The sequence below is a fragment of the Folsomia candida genome, unplaced genomic scaffold (genome assembly GCF_002217175.1).
Source record: "Folsomia candida strain VU population unplaced genomic scaffold, ASM221717v1 Fcan01_Sc001, whole genome shotgun sequence".
Lineage (NCBI taxonomy): Eukaryota > Metazoa > Arthropoda > Collembola > Entomobryomorpha > Isotomidae > Folsomia > Folsomia candida.
In genome coordinates this window covers 3,977,611-3,999,811 of record NW_019091193.1, presented here as the reverse complement: position 1 = coordinate 3,999,811, position 22,201 = coordinate 3,977,611, and the positions used below count along the sequence as shown (strand labels likewise).

Here is a 22,201-nt window from a genome sequence, read left to right as displayed (position 1 = left end):
TATTCAAGAAATTTGTACTACAATTAATTATAAGGATTGACCGCTGGCTGGTGTACATTTCTTGCATATTGTGCTCCAGGAAGATGATCGTTCTCCAAGGAAATTGTACTAAACGTCTTCATCAGATTGCTCCCCCTATACCGATATGGAAAAACTCTGTAATTAAGGTACGTCTCATACTAAGGACTCAACTGTAGTCCATTCATCGGCACTTCATGCACATTCCAACCCCATAGTTTTGTAGCTGTATTTTTAATAGTACCAAAATTGTACTTGATATTTCACTATTAAAGCTACCTTCATCTCAAGTCTTATGAAATTAGATCGATCTTAGACATTTCCATGTAAAGACATTGAATAAGGGTTTTTAGGGTTCGTTGAAAATCAGTACCACATCAACGCCTCATCCAGTAGCACCTTAATAGGTCGACCAACACTTGACATGAATGGGAAATGAACAATGTTAACATTTCTCACGAAGGTGGGAAACGATATCATTGAAACAAATGCAAATATACTTTTGAGTTTATGCCTGAGTCAGGATTTCACTAAAATAGACTTTCTCCTAATGTCCAGGGTATGCAAATAAATTCCTAACATTTTGGGAACTTTTCGGGTACGGCACAAATGACCTGGATATTGTATGTAGCTCTATGTTAAACTGTATAATTCAGTTGACTCAAATGCATAGACACAAATATGCATATAAGGCAGGGTCAAATATGCATCTCTTTTTTTACGTAGGCACATACATACATATGTACAAAAAGACCTGTACGAGTTTAATATGTGATCCGGGCAGGCAAACTTTCTCCGGTTCCAGGAAATAATGTTTTACTAGATAGCGAATAAACCCGGGTGAGTAGGTGATGTGAACTCCTCAGCAGCTGGGTCAGGTCAGAAAGATTGCAGTGTCGTTGCATATTAAAAACCTTCCAGTCGACAATTCACTTCAGAAAATTTCAGGTAAACCATTCGTCAAATACTTGTGTACTGTAATATGTATCTACCTCTGCATGGTTAGACCAATAGCTACATAAATATTTACATACATTCGTAAGAATTGAAATGAAAAGCCATGAATATTTCCCCATAATTCCACCACGTGTAGATTCGATTCTTCAAAATTCTACCCCAATGTATTAACCTTTGGCGAGATGGAGATGAAGAAAAATCTGATCTGTGAGGATGGAGCACTGTGCATTTTGACAAGGTCCGTTGTCAAAGTAGGGCTTGACTTTCGCTATTGCATCCCAGTCGGTCCAGAGTCTGACGTCGATCCTCTGTGGAAACCAGTTGGCTTAATTCTCAATGTTCCTGGTGAAAAGGTAAGAATACAATTTTGAATAAATATTCAGCCAAAATCAGAATTTTTCAAAACGCTCTAAATTTTCAAGTTTTAACCCGATTTCAAAAATTAAACAAACCGTAAATATGCTCAAACATTTAAGTATACTGTTTCTAAATAATACTTTATGTAGTACACGATTGGGTCTCAGGAAAATTCGGATGATTTTGATCGAGAAAAATGTGGGCAGCGTTTAATATTACGCAACAAATCGGACGTTGCGGAAGAACAGTGCCAAATTGAATGCGATGCGAATGGGACCTTTTATCTCCGTAGTTTGGTGAGTTTAATTAGATAAGTACGACTAAATTTTAAATCTAAGTTATCTAAATAAAAGCATTTGGTCAAAAATTTTTACAGTGGAACACATGTCCTTTCCTGAATGGAAAATTGATGCAAGTCTTCCCCGTCGAGTTAAATTTTGGAGATATATTTTACTTTTCGCATATTTCATCACAAATTTGGGATTCACTTTTGACTAATGAGGATCAGACTTTGAATGGTTGTAAGAGTCTGTACCGCAAAAACGCATTGTGTCGAAATAAAGAATATGCAGTACTCAAATTAGAGGTGAGTATGTAAAATCAGAAATATTGGGCGTACTCACATCAAAGTCAACCATTGCAAATCTGGTAACTTAAGCATAACTTAAGTTTTGGAATTTGCGAGATTATCAAAACCTTTGTTTGAAAACGATGAGATTTTTATTCGCCACTTTACCCAGCCTGGACATGCATGTTTTGATTTAGCAAGATTTAGCAAATCCACCCTCACACCTATGTATACATCAATTGATGTATGTGGCACACTACATACATCAATTTTCTACATTTAGCTTTGTGACATTTGCGAAATCACATTTTGCCAATCCCTTAACGACACAAATTACGTATGTATTCGAGCTTCACAAAATGCTAAATCAGTTCAACTTAAGCGCGACTTATTTTGCATCACAATTGGACCAGTTACGATGTCGTGAGTACGCCCACTATGAAAACTTATATTTAACAAGAGAAACTTAATATTTAAATTCTACGTAAATCTAAATTTTATCCTCCCTTGCAGAGATTGACAAGCATCACTGAGAGGAAGCCGAAACTAATAACGACTACAATCTCGAGACCGGTTGCGACCAGTGTTGTGAACGTGCAACTATGGCATGTGCCCTTAAAGGATGGCAAAGTTTGTTTGCAATTCTTACAGCGTGCTTACCATCGTTCTTACACACTCATCCGATCTTTGAAAATCGTCTCATACTGACAAACATATTTGAACACGTGGCCAACTCAAACGTTCCAAACCCCATAGAGGACCTCTTCAACTGCCGCCTCGTCTCTCACGCATGGAACGACGCGGTTCTGCCCGTCCTACAAAAGAAATGCGTGATGAAATTCAGCATAATTATTGACCAAGTGATCCGCGACCCTTTCCACGTAACGAGCACACTTTACTCGAAAATCAACCGGATGAAGGAGCTAAAGTTTGACGCCATGAAAATTGATGTCTGGCCACAGAGGTACAGTTGCAACACCCGGGATAACCCAGACCGGAACAAAGCAGTGATAAAATTCAACAAAGACTTATCAACATTTTTAAACTTATCAGATTCCCACCCGCTCAAAATGCTCAATATTAATATGGATTATTTGACCCCAATTTCAATCCTCCTCTCCAAATTTTACCCTTCTCTGGAAGAAATCTACATTCAGATTAACATGTTTTGGATTAATGATGAAAACAAATCTACATTCCCAGAAAATTTAAAGTTTCCAAAGTTGAAAAAATTAACGCTCGAGTTCTGCGAGCAAAAGAAAGGTGACCTGCAAAAAATGTCTGATTCTAAATCTCTCGCCCAACTCCTCCAAGCAGCGAGAGGAATTGGCGAGCTTGTGCTAAAAAATTATGCAAAACTACCCACTGACTTTGACTTGTTTAAGAATTTGAGAAAAATCACGATTTACGGCCAGCGCAAGTATCGTGTAAAAATGCTGAATTTACGCGATTTTCTCACCCAGTTCATGACCTTACCGACCAATCAGCTACGCTTATTCCAAGTAGTCATTGCAGACATTCATGTCCAACCCGTCTTAGAGGAAGCATTGTTTGACTTCATTCAAAAACAGCGGAAGAGTTTGGAACACTTGGAACTCTCCTCCAACTCAAAATTTCTTTACCAGCCTATAAAATTGCCGAGATGCATGCCAAATTTGAAAAAGTTACGGATCGGTAGCGATAATTCTAGGAGGGGGTCGGATCACTCATCTTTCGTGGTACGTGAAGGGAGGGCATGCAGTCGAGAATCGTGTCGTAGTTGTAATTTGTGTGGAGTATGAAGCGTATATGATGGACAATTATTTATTTATTTATGGTTTCCGAAAAGTCTACAAATTTTGCTAAAAATAAATTCATAATGATAAAAACTAGGTACTCATTTTGTTTGCTATTGTTGTGAAAGCAAATAAATAATTTTAGCTCAATTTATTCTCTTTAGAAGAAAAATATTGCGAGTTGAGTAGCATCAATTTTGTGCATGATTTACTTTATTTTACACTGAATAGAACTCCCAGGAATGAGTAATGACTCAAAAATTGAAAACAATGGACTTATCAGTTCTCTTGCCTGTCTCATATGCTGGAAACTGTAAGAATTAGAGGACCAAAGCTATTCCGCCATGTTTTCATAGCTACATACCTAGGTACTTATGTAATTTCTGACATGAAAGTTAAGAAAATGATGCATTTTGGAAGCCCGTTGTGTATGAAGATAAAATGCATTTGCAAAGCATTTCTCTTCACCATCAGGCACATATTTACCAGTGACCAGTACATACACGTGTATGCATTTATATTTATGTATGCGTCAATGCACGAGGTTGCCTATACTGTGCTCCGGGAAAGCAAACTTTCTCCGTCTCCACGAACTTTCCTTTTTGGGTCCTTTTTGTATTCCATAACTCACCCGGCTGACGAGACGATAAAATTTTCGTAAATAAGCCTTGCTTAATATAAACAACTTATTTTCGTCCATGGTTCATCAAAATTTCGTGTACAGACATAAATCAGTTATCGATTCACTAACATAACATCAATTTAGATAGCTCAACTTCCTAAAATCTGACATGAAAACACAAATAATTACATACGTCTTCCTACCTACATTTGTCAGTAATGTAAACCTCTCCTTGAAAAATCTCGCCTATTAATCAATTCAACGTTTAGATGGGGAGAAAATCCATCCCTTCAAACAGTTCGATCTGTGATGATGGGGTCCTGTTTATTTTGACGAGGATTTCTCTCAGCCGTGGGTATGGAACTGATCAACGCGTCCGTGTACGGATAAACTCTGACGTCAATCAGCCTTACTGGACGCGAGAAGTCATACTTCTTAATAATCCTGGCCGAAAGGTTTGTACAAATTTGAATCACTCTTGTTGTCTCATAATTCAGCGTTTACCATGGAAAAAAATCACCTGCATGAAATTGGTTTTTGGCAGGCATAATTTATTGTATGAGTACCAGAAGTGCAAGGAATAAGCTCCAGGACAATCCCTATAATTAAGGATAGTAGGGAGTTGTAAGCCGTTAGGTGGCACCTACATAATTTTTTGCATTTCTTGCGGTGTAGTGAAAGAAATGTTGAAAACGCGGATGAAATAAAGCGAATACTTCACTCTTAAATAATTCTGTATTTAGTACACAATTGGATCTGGGAATGATTTGGAGAATTTGGATCCAGAGAAATATGGCCAGTTTCTTATATTTAGGAACAAAGCGGATGTGGCTGAAGAGCACTGCCAAATCGAATGTGATGAAAATGGAACCTTTTGGCTGTATAGTTTGGTAAGCTTACAATGCTTACAGTTAATTTTAATTATTACCCTTCCCACTTCCCAGCTTACTTCAGGCAGGCGAGCCAACATATTTACGGTCGATTACACGGGGATGGTGTGAGGTGTTGCGCTCTGTTTGAAGAAAAACATGTGGCAATCCTCTGAATGGAGTCTTCTGATCAACCTGTCAGCTGTGCCAGGGTATGTATATCCCAAGGTGAGTTAGAAAACCACACCTCCCCCCCTGGGGGTGTGGTCGGGGGAAGATGAGATTTTTGCTAAAATTGAATCTAAAGATGAAATGAAGAGAAATTGCGTGTTCCCGCGACGTGTCGCACCCCCACCAACCCAGGGGGTGTGGTTTGGGGGAAAATGAGATTTTTGTTGAAATTGAGTCTATGCATGAAATAAAGTGAAAATATATGTGTTCACGCGGTGTCATGGGCATGCTTGGTGTGAATTGAGACTGAAGGTGCTTGTTTATGTGCGTTTGCCACGGTTCATTTATAACTATATCTATTAATTATAAAAAAATAACTTCAATGCTCCAATGCTTTATTTCTTTATATGACCCTCTATTAAACTAAAGTGAAAAGATTGGGTATTTAAAATCAAGCGATATGCATAAAGTGAATAATTTGCGCTTCTGAGCCACCACTATCAGAATGGTAAACGGGTTGGGATACAAGTTCTTCGCAATTCAGTCCGTGGTAAATGGCGATGCTTCAAAGCGCAGCAGCCACAGCTTGAATGCATGCATGGATTTGCATACCAAGCTGTGTAACACTATTATGCATTGTTGATAACAGTGCATAATAATAATTCTCAATTCACACCAAGCATGCCCATGACACCGCGTGAACACATATATTTTCACTTTATTTCATGCATAGACTCAATTTCAACAAAAATCTCATTTTCCCCCAAACCACACCCCCTGGGTTGGTGGGGGTGCGACACGTCGCGGGAACACGCAATTTCTCTTCATTTCATCTTTAGATTCAATTTTAGCAAAAATCTCATCTTCCCCCGACCACACCCCCAGGGGGGAGGTGTGGTTTTCTAACTCACCTTGGGATATACATACCCTGGCACAGCTGACAGGTTGATCAGAAGACTCCATTCAGAGGATTGCCACATGTTTTTCTTCAAACAGAGCGCAACACCTCACACCATCCCCGTGTAATCGACCGTAAATATGTTGGCTCGCCTGCCTGAAGTAAGCTGGGAAGGGTAATACTTGGATTAAACAAAAATACCTGCATCACCGTATACAAAAATTTTTTCACAGGGATCCGCAAACACATTTCTGAACGGAAAATTAATTCCAGATTCTCCGGTCATGTTAAAATTTGGAGACATATTTCACTTTTCGCATATTATTTCACAATTATGGGATTCAGCATTAATTCATCTAACCAAAACTGGATATCGAAAGAGGCTGTATCGCATGAACAAATTGGGTGAGGAATACGCCGTATTCAAATTTGACGTAAGTTACACAAACAAGAAATATGAAACACGAAATAAATATTTTAGATTTGGAGAATTCAATTCGTATTAATCAAAATTTTATATTTCCTTGCAGAAAAAGCCAACCAATAGTTATGAAAACAAACAACCTGGACAAACTTTCTACCAATTCTCAAGACTGTCAAAAATCCTTAATTAATCACCTCGTTTTTGAAAACCATGTCATACTCACAAAAATATTCGAACACCTCGCCAACCCGGACCCAGGGTTTCCCTGGAACCAGGAGGACCTTCTCAACTGTCGCCCAAGCATGGAATGACTCGGCTCGACTCGTTCTACAGAAAAATTATGTTGTAAAACTCACCGTAATTGCTGACCACCTGATCCACAAACCAAACTACGTAACGAACCGATTTTTTTGGAAAACGTACCGCATGAAGGGGCTAAAATTTGACGCTATGTATATCGATATCTGGCCACAGGAATCCAGTTGCGAGACACGAGATAACCAAGATCGAAACAACGCAATGACAAAATTTAACCAAGATTTATCCGACTTTTTAAGTCAACCAGATTTCCACCCTCTCAAAGTTCTCTGGATAAATGTAGATTATTTGACCCCAATTTCAACCCTCTTCTCCAAATTTTACCCCTCTCTTGAAAAACTCTACATTCAGATTAACATGCTCTGGATTGATGATGAAAACAAATCTGGATTCCCTGAAAATTTAAAATTTCCAAAGTTGAAAAAGTTAACGCTCGAGTTCTGCGAGATTAAGCAGGGTGACCTGAATAAAATGTCGGACTCTAAATCTCTCGCCCAACTCGTCCAAGCAGCGAATACAGAATAAAATTGAGGAGCTTGTATTGAAAAATTACGTCAAACTTCCCCTCTCCGACTTCAGCTCGTTTAAGAATTTGAGAAAAATAGAGATTCGCGGTCAGCGAGTGTGTCGCGTGGAAATACTGAATTTGCACGATTTTTTCACCCAGTTCATGACCTTACCCACCGGTCAACTTCGTTCATTCCGGTTAATCAATGCAGACACTGATATCCAATCCACCCCAGCGGAAGCATTGCTGAACTTCATTCAAAAACAGAGGCAGAGTTTGGAACACTTGGAACTCTCCGTCAACTCAAAATTTCTTCAGCAGCCTGTAAAACTTCCGAGATGCATGCCAAATTTGAAAACGTTATGGGTGAGTGGGGACCGTGATAGGACGGGGTCGGATTATTTGTGGGGGGTCATTTTAGAGAGCCAGGTGGCGAAGAAGAGCGGGGAGTTTACGTACGAATTCAAGTCGAGAGTGGCGCCTTTCGTGGTACGTGAGGGCAGCAAATGTGGTCTGGAATCGTGTCGCAGTTGTAATGATGCTTTGGCGTATGGTGTCTGGCAGAAAAATTATGGACAATAAGTTATAGATATTCCAATACTTGGAAAATAGAAATTTGAGCTTGCGTGAAATGAATTGGATGTGAAAATAAATTGCCTTATCAATTGAAGTGTACCGAAAATATTACCAATTTTTAAAAATTACTCATGTTGTGAGGTTGAAGTTGAAAGCAAATAAATAATTTTATCTCGATTTACTCTCATGGAAGAAAAATATTCAGTGTTAAGTACTATCAATATTTGGCATTACTATTTTTGCAAAACTTTTGACACTTCATGATTTTTTAGTGGTTAAAAACTATTGTAAATAAACGTCTTTAACAAAAAGTACGTTGGGAGAATTAATGTTTACTGACACGGATGTACCTACAAATAAGAAAAGAACTTTCTTTTTTAATAGTTCAAGTTTTCGATCTCGATTGCGATCGTCATCAGACCAATTTAAAAAATACATTTGCAAATCATTTCGTTTCGCCATATATGTAGATGCATACAATTCTTAAATACACGTCTATGCATGTTTACATATATGTGCATTGTGTAGGCAGAAGATATTCATGTATAGGTATGTACATATCTGAGTAATACGAGCTCGGCGACACTGTGCTCCGGGAAAGCGAACTTTCTCCGTCTCCAGGAAACTTTCACCAACTGCATTGCATGACTCACCCGGCTGATAAAAACTCCGTAAATAGGTTTTGGTTCATGTTAACAACTTACTGTGTTTCATTCATTGGCATTTGACCCGCATAAATCAGGCACCGATTTCATCAGCATAAAATCAATTTAGAATTTTAGCTCAACTTTGACTCACTATTTCCAAGCCAATAATTTAGAAGTGAACGTGAAGATACAAATTAACTTACATTTTCACTACATAAATTTATCAGGAATGTATATCTTTAGTTAAAAAATCTCGCCTATTAATTAATTCAATGGAGGAGCAATCTATCCCCCCAAAAAATTCGGTCTGTGAAGATGGGGTCCTTTTCATTTTGACGAGGAAATCGCCCCCACCCTGCGATGGGTGTGGCGGTGATCATTGCGCCACACCCATTAGTTCACGTACAAACTCTGACCTCACTTCGATTGACTGGAAGCGAGAAGCCATCCTTCTTAATAATCCTGGGAGAAAGGTTAGTCAAATTTTAATCAATTTGATTGCACGGGTACATATTCAGTGATTGGTATCAAAAAATCGTCTGTAAGAAAATACTGGAAGAAATTGTTTTTAATGGGCATAATTTCTTGCATTAACGCAAAAATTGCAAGCAATTAAAATAAGCACCACCTTGCACACAAGTGTACAAATACTGCAAAGGGTAGCTCATATTTCTTGCATTTTTTGCACTTCTTGTAGTGCAAGTATTTAATGTGAAAAATATGTAAGAAACTGCGAATACTTTACTCTTAAATAATTCTAGTACACAATTGGATCTGGGAATGATTTGGAGAATTTGGACCCAGAAAAATATGGACAATTTCTGATATTTCGGAACAAAGCGGATGTGACTGAGGAGCACTGCCAAATCGAATGTGATGAAAATGGAACTTTTTGGCTGCATAGTTTGGCAAGTTTAATTAATTTTAATTACTTGCATGCAATTAAAATACCTGCATCACCGTATAAAATTTTTTTAACAGGGATCCGCGAAGACTTGTCTGAACGGAAAATTAATTCCAGATTCTCCCGTCATGTTAAAATCTGGAGACATTTTTCACTTTTCCCATATTTTTTCACAATTATGGGATTCAGTACTGATTCACCTAGTCAACATTGGAGACGGCAAGAGGCTGTATCGCAAAAACAAATTGGGTGAAGAATACGCCGTATTCAAATTTGATGTGAGTTGCACAAACAAAATACATGAGATAGATATGTAATAATTGCAAGATTTAAATAATAAGCGTACTCACGAAGTCAACTCATTTCGCATAACTTTTTCTGCAACGCCATAGGATTTTTTTTACAACTAAACATGTTTTCATGAATAGCATAGTATATCTTATTCCACGGTTTTTACTTAGCAAAATTATTTCGCAAACTCGTCGTGACCAGCACCAGCAAGAGAAATTACATCAAAATACGTGATTTTATGCATAAGTAAATATATTTCCGAAGTCATATTTTGCGAATCTCATGATGAAATAATGTTTTTGATCTTCGCAAAGTTATTAAGGGAATCGCGACACTAAATAAGACGTTGTCGTGAGTACGCCCAATTCAACCCCCAACATCGTAAACTTAAAATTTAAATGTTATATTTCCTCGCAGAAGCTGACATGTGTCACTGAAGAAAAGCGACCCCTGCCTAAGAAAACAAATATCCCGGACAAATCCGTGACCGAGTCTCAAGATCGTCAAAAATCCTTAATTAATCACCTCGTTTTTGAAAACCACGTCATACTCACAAAAATATTCGAACACCTCGCCAACCCGGATCCAAGTGCACCCTGGAACCAAGATGACCTTTTTACCTGTCGCCTCGTCTCCCAAGCTTGGAATGACTCGGCTCGACTCGTACTACAGAAAAATTTCGTCCTAAAACTCAAAATAACGATGGACGAACTAATCCGCAATCCAAACTACATCACGAATCGATTTTCTTGGAAAACGTACCGTATGATGGAGCTAAAATTTGACGCTATGAATATCGATATCTGGCCACAGAAATGGAACTACCAGACTCGAGATAACGACGACAGGATCAAAGCAATGATAAAATTCAACCAAGATTTAGCCGCATTTATAAATCCAGATTTCCACCCTCTCAAAGTGCTCACCATGAATATAGATTATTTGACCCCAATTTCCATCCTCCTCTCCAAATTTTGCCCTTCTCTAGAAGAAATCTACATTCAGGTTAACATGCTGTGGATTAATGACAAAAAGATATCGGGATTCCCAGAAGATCTGATGTTTCCCAAATTGAAAAAATTAACACTCGAGTTTTCCGAACACACACGAGGAGACCTTCAAAAAATGTCAGATTCTAAATCTCTCGCCCACCTCCTCCAAGCTGCGAATGGAATTGAAGACCTCGTCCTACAAAATTACGCCAAACTTCCCCTCTCAGAATTCGACTCTTTTAAGAATCTGAGGAAACTTACGATTTACAACCAGCGCGAGTATCAAGTCAGAATTTTGAGTTTACACGACTTTCTCACCCAGTTCATGACCTTGCCAAAAGGTCAGCTACGATCGTTCAAACTGGTCACGAGAGGGACTGAGATCCAATCCACGCCGGAGGACGCCTTGCTCTCTTTCTTTCAAAATCAGCGTCAAAGTTTGCAAAACTTGGAACTCAGCTTAAACCAAAGAGACGACATTAAACTTATAAAACTGCCGAGATGCATGCCAAACTTGAGAAAATTGTGGATAAGTGCGAGTGATGATAGGACGGGGTGGAATTCCTCGTGGGGGTTCAAATTAGGGAGTCAGGCGGCGAAGGAGGTTGGAACTTTCACGGTTGCAGTTTGTTCGGAAATGTTGCTAGCACCGTCGGTTGTACAAGACGGGCGGAAATGTACGCAAAAATTGTGCCGAAGTTGTAATGATTCTTTAGTGTATGGCGAATGGCTTGGACATGAGGGACCTTAATTTGGGAGTTTTATTCTGAACTTGAAAAATGTTTAGGCTTGTAATGAAGTTGTATGTGATTTTGTTTCAATAATTGTATGATGTTTACTGTATGTGTGTAATGATTACGAATTCTGCTACAATAAATATTACTACATACATAATAATGAAGGATACATACAAATATATCCATAATAGCAACGAGTTTTGGGATGCGTTGAAATTATTCTTATTATTGAAATATTGTTGCACATTTTTGCTTACGTGCCTAGGTATTTTTAACGTTACTGTTAATTACAATTATAATTAATTACAGAGGTATGTATGTAAGCATTTCAGAACGAATGCAATTCGTAAAAATTCCGGTAAATTGGGCAGTCATAATTTCAAATCTTAAAAAAGCATGTGCATCTACATATGTGTACATTGACAACTTATACTTTATATTGTTTGTAAAATTGAATTGAAAATATTGCAATGTGTTTAATATCAACCCGCCGAATCTTTGACAGACCTCACTCACGAACGTTTTCAATATTTCGATATCTCAACAACCATCGGGACGGGGTTGGATATTTCGAGATTATGTATGTACATTCCCTACTGCTCGGCAAAACAATTTGTCTGCCTTACCTCAAAGTATACAAAGTTGCCCTAAGTGATTAGTGATTATAAATAAATGCGTATCGAAATATTTGTGCACATAGACGATATTATACACTTATTTTAATTAACCTTTTCCATCATATTGCGTCCTCGCAAACAGACGAGGACATATTACGTTTTACTAAATAAATAAATGCCATGCCGAAAAAAAACAACTTTAAAAACAACAAGCTTAAATATTACTACCAGTAACTAGGTAACTACATTCATGCACGCAAACGTATGTCCTTAGAGGTGACTACTAGTTACACGGAAGCCGCACGCTTCAAAAGTTCAAACCACTTAACTACATAGATTTCCTAGTTAATTTAAACTACGCCACACAGGAAGCTCAAAAAGCCAATAAATATGTTCTTGTTTCTTATTCTATTCACAAGAGGTTCTCATCTGAGACAAAACCAACGGACAAAATGGCTATAAAATTGTTAGCATTTATTACCGTAATTATAAACCTCACCGTATCAGGTAACGACTCTTTTGAACATCTCTTCAATGGAATCACCAACTGCGATTTCCTTATCATTTATGATAACATATTTTCTGAAAGTTTCCTCCTCGCCGCTACATCCCATCCCACCAGGATCATCAAGATGCTTTATATCTACAAACAGCATCACGTGCTTAGTTGGTACACCCGCAAAAAGCAGATGTTCCCGCTTCTTACCGACATTGCTCAATCTCACCATTCCCCATGCAAAATTAGCATTTTACTATCTCGCGCATTATCCCAGAATGGATCTCCCCTTAGCGGAAAGGAATTTAGAAGATGGATCGAAATTTCGACCACCTTCAATTCATACTTCCACGATCCAGATGCAATTTACCCCAAGGAAAATCTCCTCCTGGACAGAAAATTTATAACATCCACGATAAATACTTTTGTGTTTGTCTTTACCAAATTAAATTCAGGAAGAGACGGAGCGCTAAACATCATGATGAAAACGTTTGATTCATACGTTAAAGGAGTTTATATTCCGTACGACATCCAGAATTTAGCATTCGTCTTTATTTCCGCGACAAAGAGGGAGCTGTGCTCTGTAACTGGAAGAGTGCGACTAAGCATGTCCGAAATACACTGTGTCACCATGACAGTCGGAAATATTTTGCAAAACTACTTCAAAACGTATAAATTCTCTTCTTTTTGGCACTATATTAATGGCATATCAATTTCCGATGATCTCAGTCATGAAATTATTCATGGCACAATACCTTCTACTACACACCTTAACCCCTTCGATTATACCGCTTCGTTCGATATTTATCTCTACGTGGCACAAATTATCACCGCAAAATCTAATTCTAGTTTAACCAACTCCGAAGACATTTTCCCTACAATCACGTCCGAAACAGTCCATTTTGACGCCTCGTCTAAAAATGTGCTCACAAAAGCGAGCACTTTCAATTTTCTGTCATGCTACGAAGAGAAATATATCTCTTTCGGATTTTACCTGATACCATTCATGCCTCAGTTGTGGTACGCGTTGTTGATCTTTTTAGGTGTAAAGATCGCCATCCTGATGGCTTTCAAATGGATCTACCTTCGTAGCGAGGTTATCTCGTATAGTTCAATGTGGCTGCTGCTGGTCGCCATGCTTCTGGACGATTCAGCCCCGGTACCACAGAAGCTCGAAAATACGCAGTTTTACCGCTTAATCCTCTCAGTTTGGGGTCCTGTCGCCGTTCTTTTGACGAACTGTTACAGCAGTTTGATGATCTCAGATTTGAACGCGCCTTTAAGTGGTGCCACCCCGGAATCGTTTGAAGATCTTGTATGCGAGAAATCATCCCTCGTGGGGCGAAGCGAGTACTATGTCAATGTTACGAAAATGGAATTAACCACGATGCAACAAAATTTGAACAAGCCTCGGGTCATATCGGATTCATTTTTTGACCCAGGTTGTTTTCGACTCCTAATGGTGCAAGACTACAACGATGAACGGATCTCAAGGTTTTATTTCGCGCTGGAATATATTAAGGACGACTTGGAAAATTTGGCGAGAATGGGAGTTACTCAGATAAGAAGGGAGCAGCTGATCCAGTTTTTACTGTTGAGCGACAAGCATGCCACCTTACCGAGAAGGATGATAAGTCTGATACAGAAAATGGGGTATGGTGCGATGCCGATGTATCAAAAGTACGTTGAGGAGGAGATTTCTCTTTGTGAGAAAAGTGTCCTTGCCGGAGAGAATTATCAAATTGATACGGAATTTGAATATTACGGGGGAAAATATCCTTGGAAAAAGTTTTATAAGGGGAAGGATAGCTTGAGACCTTCGGTAAGAGTGTGGAGCTTTGAAGGTGGCGGTCGTGGGTCAAAGGTTCCAAGGAATTTTGAGGCACTGTTTGAGTCTGGAATTTACGCGAAATTGGAGAACCAGCTGGCTCGTCGAATATATGCGAAGAGGGGGAGAAGATCGCTTAATGGGGAAGAGTTGGATAAGCCAATGTCCGTGTATGGGGGGATTGTTACGTTATTCATGGTAACTGGGGTGATTGTATCGATGGGGGGTGTTCTTTTCGTAATAGAGAATTATGGGGTGATGTGCGATTTTTGGTATAAATATTTTGCAGGTTTGAATTTAACGGCAAAAATTTGCTCGTTCAAAGGGAAGGTCTTACGTAACAAGTTTAGTAACCAGTTTAGACGGGTTTGGGATAAGGTATGCCCGTCTTGAACAATTTGAATTCCAGCGCCAAAGTTCGACTCAGGACACATTCTATGCCGATAAAACCTTGCAGATTTTCTGAAATGTAACTAATTTGCATATGTAATGACTAGTACAATATAAGTAATAATTCCAAATGATAAAAAATGCATGCATAAAACAAAATTGTATTTGGTTGAATTATTTATTAATCGACAAATTCATAAATTACTGACGTCGTTTTTATTAAATTAAGTAACCTAGAAGTAACCTATCATTCCGCCGTTCCCGTTGTCCGTTTCTGGCTTCCCTCCAAGCGTACAATTTCCCGCCGTGCATTCCTGAATCCATCCATCGAAAGATGGCGCACGTGTGAAAACTCCTACCTAATTTTTCCACGAAATTCAAACCAGATTCAACTCATTTCCAAACAGCGAAACTGGCATAATTACTAATAAATACATACATTTTTATTGTTGCATGGCTGATTTTTATCCGTTCCTGGACTGGCGAAGCTCGCAATGCCATATAACACTCTTCCATATCCGGTCGGACTTTTACAATGTAATGGACCTAAAAAAGATCAAATCATCGTCATAGAAGTGCCATTGCACATAATTTGCTGCCGAGTTGAACCCAGTGGCCGCGAATCTGTCCCCCCGTGGGAACGAGGGGTAATGTCCCCATCATCTGCCCATGTTATGTAAACCCCTCCCTCCCTTATCCTACAATGTTTATCTCCCCAGAAGACCCCATGACTTCCGCGGACCCTGGTTGAACCACTGGATCACAACCTTCGCGTGAAGCGCCTGAATAAAATGCCGAAAATAAATATTCATACCTCCCGCATCACCTAAATAAATTCAAAGTTTCTAAGTAGTAAATGTGCATTCCATTAATTATGGTTTTTAAGTTTTCCTCGAGAGATTATAATTACCGTAACACATGCTTGCGCCATGGCCACCCCCACATGTCGCTAGGTTCGAGTTGTAGTCCTTACTTCCATACTTGTCCGCACACAACTTGTTCACTCTTACCTTGATACGGGCATAGGTTTGATCCCTCCTTTTTTCATCTTTACTCCCACTGAACGTTCAAAAATTAGTGGGACAATGAAAACACAATAAAATAACACACAATCTCTAAATATACACATATTTTTCTTGAATATCTTACTCAACATAGCCAAATCCACTCAGGATACATTCGGCTGGAGAAATGGCGAAATTTACAAATTTGTCTTGCCATAATTTTTCAAGAACATTAGAAAATTGCTTACTCTCTGCCGGTAATCGTGTCGCTTGTTGAGTTGGGATGGGTCGAATCGTGTTTCCGAGTACGAAAGGATTTTCCACTTTAAGAATGGCAATGTCGTAGAGCAAATGTGGTGGTTTATATTTTGGGTGTGGATGGACACTCTTTACGGAGCGACGTTTCCCCCTCCCGATCGATATAGCTCCGGCCAGGACGGAGAGATCGGCGTCCCTCGCGACAACGCCGTTTGACGAAACCACGCTAGAATTTAAACAGTATCTATATAATACGTAAATAAGTATTCTTTTTATGAAAAGATGGACCAAATTAAAGTTGTGTAGGATTTACTCAAGGTTAAGTAAAATGGAGGGTGACGAAACAATTGGGTAAAATTTATACAACGTTTTCCCAATTATTGTTGCATCCTCTATTTTACTCAACCCATGAGCTAATCTTCCACATTTTTTTAGAACGAGCTTAAATTCGATGTTGTTAGATCGCCTCGAATTTTTGTAGTGCTTAAAGTTACACCCAAGTTGAAGTACCAATGGGCTGCCGTGATGATGGTATTGACATCGTGCAGGATTCCTGTGCAGGACTTGTCATTCCTTAATTCGACTTCGACCACGAATGGCCATTGTCCCAATTTGGAGTAGAATCCGCCATAGACACGATCTCCGTCAGGTTGTTCTTCAAATGGGTCCAGCCCGTCCGTGTCCTCATCTTGACCATCATCTGGATTCGGATTCGGAAAACCGGAACTGGGTGGTCTGCCTCCTCCCCCTTGATTTCCGCCGTAATATAAATTGCAATAGTAGCAGTTGAGTGGGGCGCCGGGGTAATTATTCCCGTATTGGCGGGGAGTTCGAAAAGATGGGGAATCTGAAAAAAAAATTGGCAAAAACAATTCGAGCATGATTACAATTTAGCCCAAAAATAAGTTCAAGGTAGTGTTTTGCGCAAAAAAAATCAAAAGTTATTATATTAGCAAAAATTGTAATTTCTAAATATTTTAGAAATTTGGTTTAAAACTTTTTTTACTCGACAACATTTGGAAATCTCCAACGATTGTGAAATTTGCTCCTGAAATGGTATTTCCAATTTTAGGTCTCCTCCCACTTCTCGAAGTTTTCACGTGGGAAGGATCCCATACCGCCAGGATGAGCAGGGATATCACGACTTTGGTAAAACTAGACATTTTGAGACACGATGTTCTCCCAGCGGATGAAGTCGTGTGACTAAAACATTTAGAAAATTGTTCTTTTAAAACTATTTATTTCAACATCACGTGTGACGTGCGTAAAAAATTGGGTGCTTATGGACGTAGCTAAAAATATATGGGCGTGCATGCAAATCAGCATAGATGCAAATTTCGTTTTTATCTGTCAACAGCGAGAGTTTATTTTATGTTTGTTTATGACCTACACCACCTTATTTTACGATGATGACCAACCGGTTTGATTCAAAATAGTGATTTATAACAGTTTTAATAGTGTAGTTTTAGCTGATTTCTTTTTCAGTTATTTTGTAATGAAATAACCATGGACCCATGGCAAGACTTCCCATGCAAAATTTTATTGCAATTTCGCATCGAAGAAAATTAAAATACAATTTGCAAAAAAAATTCGAAGTTCTGCATCTCCACGCTAGTATTTAGTTCGCAGTTTTGTTCAAAATTATATTGCGATGCGAACATGCGAACTCGTAATGAATACCCCCATTGTTCCTAAAATACCGAAAGTGAATGTGTATGGACATACTTTGCATAAGTAATTATGAGTTGCCAAATAGATGTCATACTGTCGGTCTTCGTTGTTGGGGAAAACTTGTTTGTTATGTCACCGGTTTTGTAACAACGCGTACAACAACAGTAGAAATTAATGCATATTTACATAAATAGGTGCTAAGGGAAATCAGGTTTTTGACTTTTTCCCAAAGACAAGTCTTTGTTCCGTTTTTTCGGAAGGTTTTCGTTAGCAATCGTTAAAAAACTGATTACATAAAACACATACACATTTACTTCACTACTTCCTACTCTCAGATTTTGATGCCCTTCGCATATCTAAATATGTTGTCCTATCCTTAGTATCCGATGAGTGAACCAGAACCCACACGTGTTTTGATGCCATGACCACATTTACTCCCGCCACACCCTCTCAAATGGGCTGAAAACACGACGTAAGCTGATTTCAAACCCTCATCAAAAAATCTAACTTCATTCGGATTTTGAAAATTATACTCCCAAATAGTCCCTTTTCCGTATTTAATGTTAAAGTCAACTTTATTGAAGTTTTATTCTTTCGAAAGCAGAATTTCGAAAATTCCCACAACTTTCGGTCAGTAAAAACATACATAATGCATAAGTCTGCAATTAGCCTGTGCTATGACCGCTAGTCTAGCTGTTTCTATTGAAGAGTAGTCTTGCCACCCCATAAAGTATTTACGTCCATACATGTGTACATGATCAATTATGTCCTCGGACCTATCAGAACCAAGAATTGTGCAGTGGTGTGTGTTACCAGTTGAACTTGGCGCTTGGTTACACACGTGTCTCACATTGTCCAAGCTAATGTCACCTAGCGGAAGTTGGGTCACTATGTTTCATTTTTTGTTTCTAGAGGGCGTTTTTCGCTAAAGTGTCAAAACGTTTCAAAAACGTTCACGAACACGATAACAACGAAACACACCCTTTAGATCTGCCGAGACTTGATCAAACGAACGGGCACACCCCCTAAACTTGACACTTTACTGTGACCTGGGCACACCCACTAGACTTGACATTTGACCTGTGACCTGGGCACACCCACTAGACTTGACATTTGACCTGTGACCTGGGTACACTAACCAGACTTGACATTTGACCTGTGACCTGGGCACACCCACTAGATTTGACATTTCTGACCTTGGCACACCCCCCCTGGACTTGACATTTGACTTGCGACCTGCGAACAACCCATAAAGTTGACACTTTACAGAGTTAACACTTGACCTGTGACCTGGGCACACCCACTACACTTGAACCGTGACCTGGGCACACCCACTACACTTGACCTGTGGCCTGGGCACACCCATTACACTTCACCTGTAACCTGGGCACACCCACTGTACTTGACACTTGACCTATGACATGGGCACACCCACTAGATTTGACATTTGGCCTGTGACCTAGGCACACCCCCTGGACTTGACATATGACCTGCGACCTGCGTACAATCCCTAAACTTGGCACTTAATGTAGTTGACACCTATCGGATGTTGGCTGTTTTTCAGCGCTAGAGGGCGGGATTTTGCTTTAAGTGCCTAAACGCTCTTAAAACGTTAGAACAATGCTAAACTTTAGAGTCGTGACCTAACGTTTTTCGTGGTCACCCCCTTTAGAGTCGTGACCTAACGTTATTCGTGGTCACCGCCTTTAGAGTCGCGACAGAACGTTTTTCGTGGTCACGCCCTTTAGAGTTGTGACTGAACGTTTTTCGTGGTCACACCCTTTAGAGTCGTGGCTGAACGGTTTTCGTGGTCACACCCTTTAGAGTTGTGACTGAACGTTTTTCGTGGTCACACCCTTTAGAGTCGTGGCTGAACGTTTTTCGTGGTCACACCCTTTAGAGTCGTGACCGAAGGTTTTTCCTGGCCACACCTATAGAGTCGTAACTGAACGTTTTTCGTTGTCACCCCCTTTAGAGTCGTGACCTAACGTTATTCGTGGTCACCGCCTTTAGAGTCGTGACCTAACGTTATTCGTGGTCACCGCCTTTAGAGTCGCGACAGAACGTTTTTCGTGGTCACACCCTTTAGAGTTGTGACTGAACGTTTTTCGTGGTCACACCCTTTAGAGTCGTGGCTGAACGTTTTTCGTGGTCACACCCTTTAGAGTTGTGACTGAACGTTTTTCGTGGTCACACCCTTTAGAGTCGTGGCTGAACGTTTTTCGTGGTCACACCCTTTAGAGTCGTGACCGAAGGTTTTTCCTGGCCACACCTATAGAGTCGTAACTGAGCGTTTTTCGTGGTCACACCCTTTAGAGTTGTGACTGAACGTTTTTCGTGGTCACACCCTTTAGAGTCGTGGCTGAACGTTTTTCGTGGTCACACCCTTAAGAGTTGTGACTGAACGTTTTTCGTGGTCACACCCTTTAGAGTTGTGACTGAACGTTTTTCGTGGTCACACCCTTTAGAGTCGTGGCTGAACGTTTTTCGTGGTCACACCCTTTAGAGTCGTGACCGAAGGTTTTTCCTGGCCACACCTATAGAGTCGTAACTGAACGTTTTTCGTGGTCACCCCCTTTAGAGTCGTGACCTAACGTTATTCGTGGTCACACCCTTTAAAGTCGTGACTGAACGTTTTTCGTTGTCACACACTTCGGAGTAGTAACTGAACAAATTTGGTGGTCACACCCATAGAGTCGTGACCTAACGTTTTTCGTGGTCACCCCCTTTAGAGTCGCGACTGAACGTTTTTCGTGGTCACACCCTTTAGAGTTGTGACTGAACGTTTTTCGTGGTCACACCCTTTAGAGTCGTGGCTGAACGTTTTTCGTGGTCACACCCTTAAGAGTTGTGACTGAACGTTTTTCGTGGTCACACCCTTTAGAGTCGTGGCGGAACGTTTTTCGTTGTCACCCCCTTTAGAGTCGCGACTGAACGTTTTTCGTGGTCACACCCTTTAGAGTTGTGACTGAACGTTTTTCGTGGTCACACCCTTTAGAGTCGTGGCTGAACGTTTTTCGTGGTCACACCCTTAAGAGTTGTGACTGAACGTTTTTCGTGGTCACACCCTTTAGAGTCCTGACAGCACGTTTTTCGTTGTCACACCAATAGAGTTGTGAAGTCTATTATTAAAGATCGTGCTATAAACCGTGACAATCAAGTCAACGCTTCTTTGCTCTGTGTGAAGATAAATGTGTAAAAATTACTCAGCAGGAATTTGTATAGCTAAGCTAAATAAAATTGTTTTGCTTAGAGCCCGCATTGCGGGCTTAAGAGACTAGTTAAACTATAATTTTATTGTGCGTGAAAATATACTGGTTTAAATTTGTTGCAGGTGGACTTTTCAAAATTACTTTACGAGGTCAGTGACGGTCTAGTGCCATACATACAAATACATAAGAGGCTTTGTTTATTGATTTTTTTAGTGTAGCTTCTTTGCAGATCGATCTCTCGGTACATATTTAGTTAATTTTTTTAGCGTCATGTTTATTTATTGTATATAAAGATATATACGTTGTACGTGTGTCATGTGTTTTGCTTTACAAATATCATAATCTAACGAATTTTTGCATGAAAAATTAAATTAAACAAAAAATTTTCTGATTCTCGTTTAGTTTGCATGTGTTCATATTTAAATCTACTAACGTCAGCAGAATCGCATTTTCTAAAGGAATGTTATTTCTACGTCTTATGGGACATAGGTACATATGACATAATGTCACAGGTTTTTAAAATGCCATCTATAATTAGTATGCAAGTATATAAGTGTAACGTATGTATGAATATGTATTTACATATTGTTTAATGCTTACATACATATTTATGTATGTATGTATCATGGCAAAAGCAATCTGGGAATAAGCTCGAATTGTAAATTAAATGAAATCTGTGTTACACCAAATTATGGACATATATATATATATGGATGGCGATTTCTCATCCTCTCAAAAATATGTAGATAAATGTAATGTAGACATTTAAATACGTATGTAAATATATGTATGTATTTACTCATTTATCTGGCGAATTTATTAATATGCTTATTAATTGCAAAGGTACATAAAAGTTAAATCATCTATTACTTCACTTGGAAATTTCTTCTTAAAATATTATTTATTTGAGCGTGATGTCAATATTTATTTTGATGAGGCGATAAGAACACATACATACAAATGTATGCTGTATGCATACAGGTTTTATTCTGCTTCAGCCATTTATTTATAACCAAGTTGTCTCCAGTTTAATAAATTAATTCTACAAATTTAACTTGGTCTTAATGAATTGTGGTAACTAAATGCTTACTAC

General features: G+C 39.2%; 4 protein-coding genes across 5 annotated transcripts; 3 read left to right on the top strand and 1 right to left on the bottom strand.

The window, feature by feature from the left end:
* The first annotated feature begins 856 nt into the window (after window positions 1-856).
* On the top strand, window positions 857-3,766 carry LOC118433826. The gene is made up of 5 exons (XM_035846136.1): window positions 857-966; window positions 1,112-1,328; window positions 1,482-1,628; window positions 1,709-1,918; window positions 2,414-3,766. Exons 2-5 carry the CDS (start codon window positions 1,158-1,160, stop codon window positions 2,606-2,608), a joined length of 723 nt encoding a protein of 240 aa, XP_035702029.1. The 5' UTR covers window positions 857-966; window positions 1,112-1,157; the 3' UTR covers window positions 2,609-3,766.
* A 546-nt stretch (window positions 3,767-4,312) lies between these two features.
* On the top strand, window positions 4,313-8,238 carry LOC118434090. 2 transcript variants are annotated; one of them, XR_004833766.1, is made up of 4 exons: window positions 4,313-4,752; window positions 4,842-5,187; window positions 6,469-6,669; window positions 6,766-8,238. XR_004833766.1 is itself a non-coding variant. In XM_035846871.1 (4 exons), exons 1-4 carry the CDS (start codon window positions 4,567-4,569, stop codon window positions 6,847-6,849), a joined length of 618 nt encoding a protein of 205 aa, XP_035702764.1. In that variant the 5' UTR covers window positions 4,313-4,566; the 3' UTR covers window positions 6,850-8,238. The 2 variants fall into 2 exon arrangements, 1 of the variants encoding a protein (XP_035702764.1); XM_035846871.1 differs by having other exon boundaries at window positions 5,041-5,187.
* Window positions 8,239-8,645: 407 nt separating this feature from the next.
* Window positions 8,646-12,356, top strand: LOC118434045. Its single transcript, XM_035846731.1, has 4 exons — window positions 8,646-9,181; window positions 9,470-9,616; window positions 9,690-9,890; window positions 10,321-12,356. Exons 1-4 carry the CDS (start codon window positions 8,981-8,983, stop codon window positions 11,644-11,646), a joined length of 1,875 nt encoding a protein of 624 aa, XP_035702624.1. The 5' UTR covers window positions 8,646-8,980; the 3' UTR covers window positions 11,647-12,356.
* A 2,769-nt stretch (window positions 12,357-15,125) lies between these two features.
* Window positions 15,126-17,406, bottom strand: LOC110851126 (kallikrein 1-related peptidase b11). The gene is made up of 8 exons (XM_022098810.2): window positions 17,232-17,406; window positions 16,736-17,072; window positions 16,216-16,451; window positions 16,113-16,146; window positions 15,874-16,022; window positions 15,778-15,789; window positions 15,403-15,509; window positions 15,126-15,322 (listed from the first exon to the last, which is right to left on the bottom strand). Exons 1-8 carry the CDS (start codon window positions 17,386-17,388, stop codon window positions 15,197-15,199), a joined length of 1,158 nt encoding a protein of 385 aa, XP_021954502.1. The 5' UTR covers window positions 17,389-17,406; the 3' UTR covers window positions 15,126-15,196.
* Between the last annotated feature and the right edge of the window lie 4,795 nt (window positions 17,407-22,201).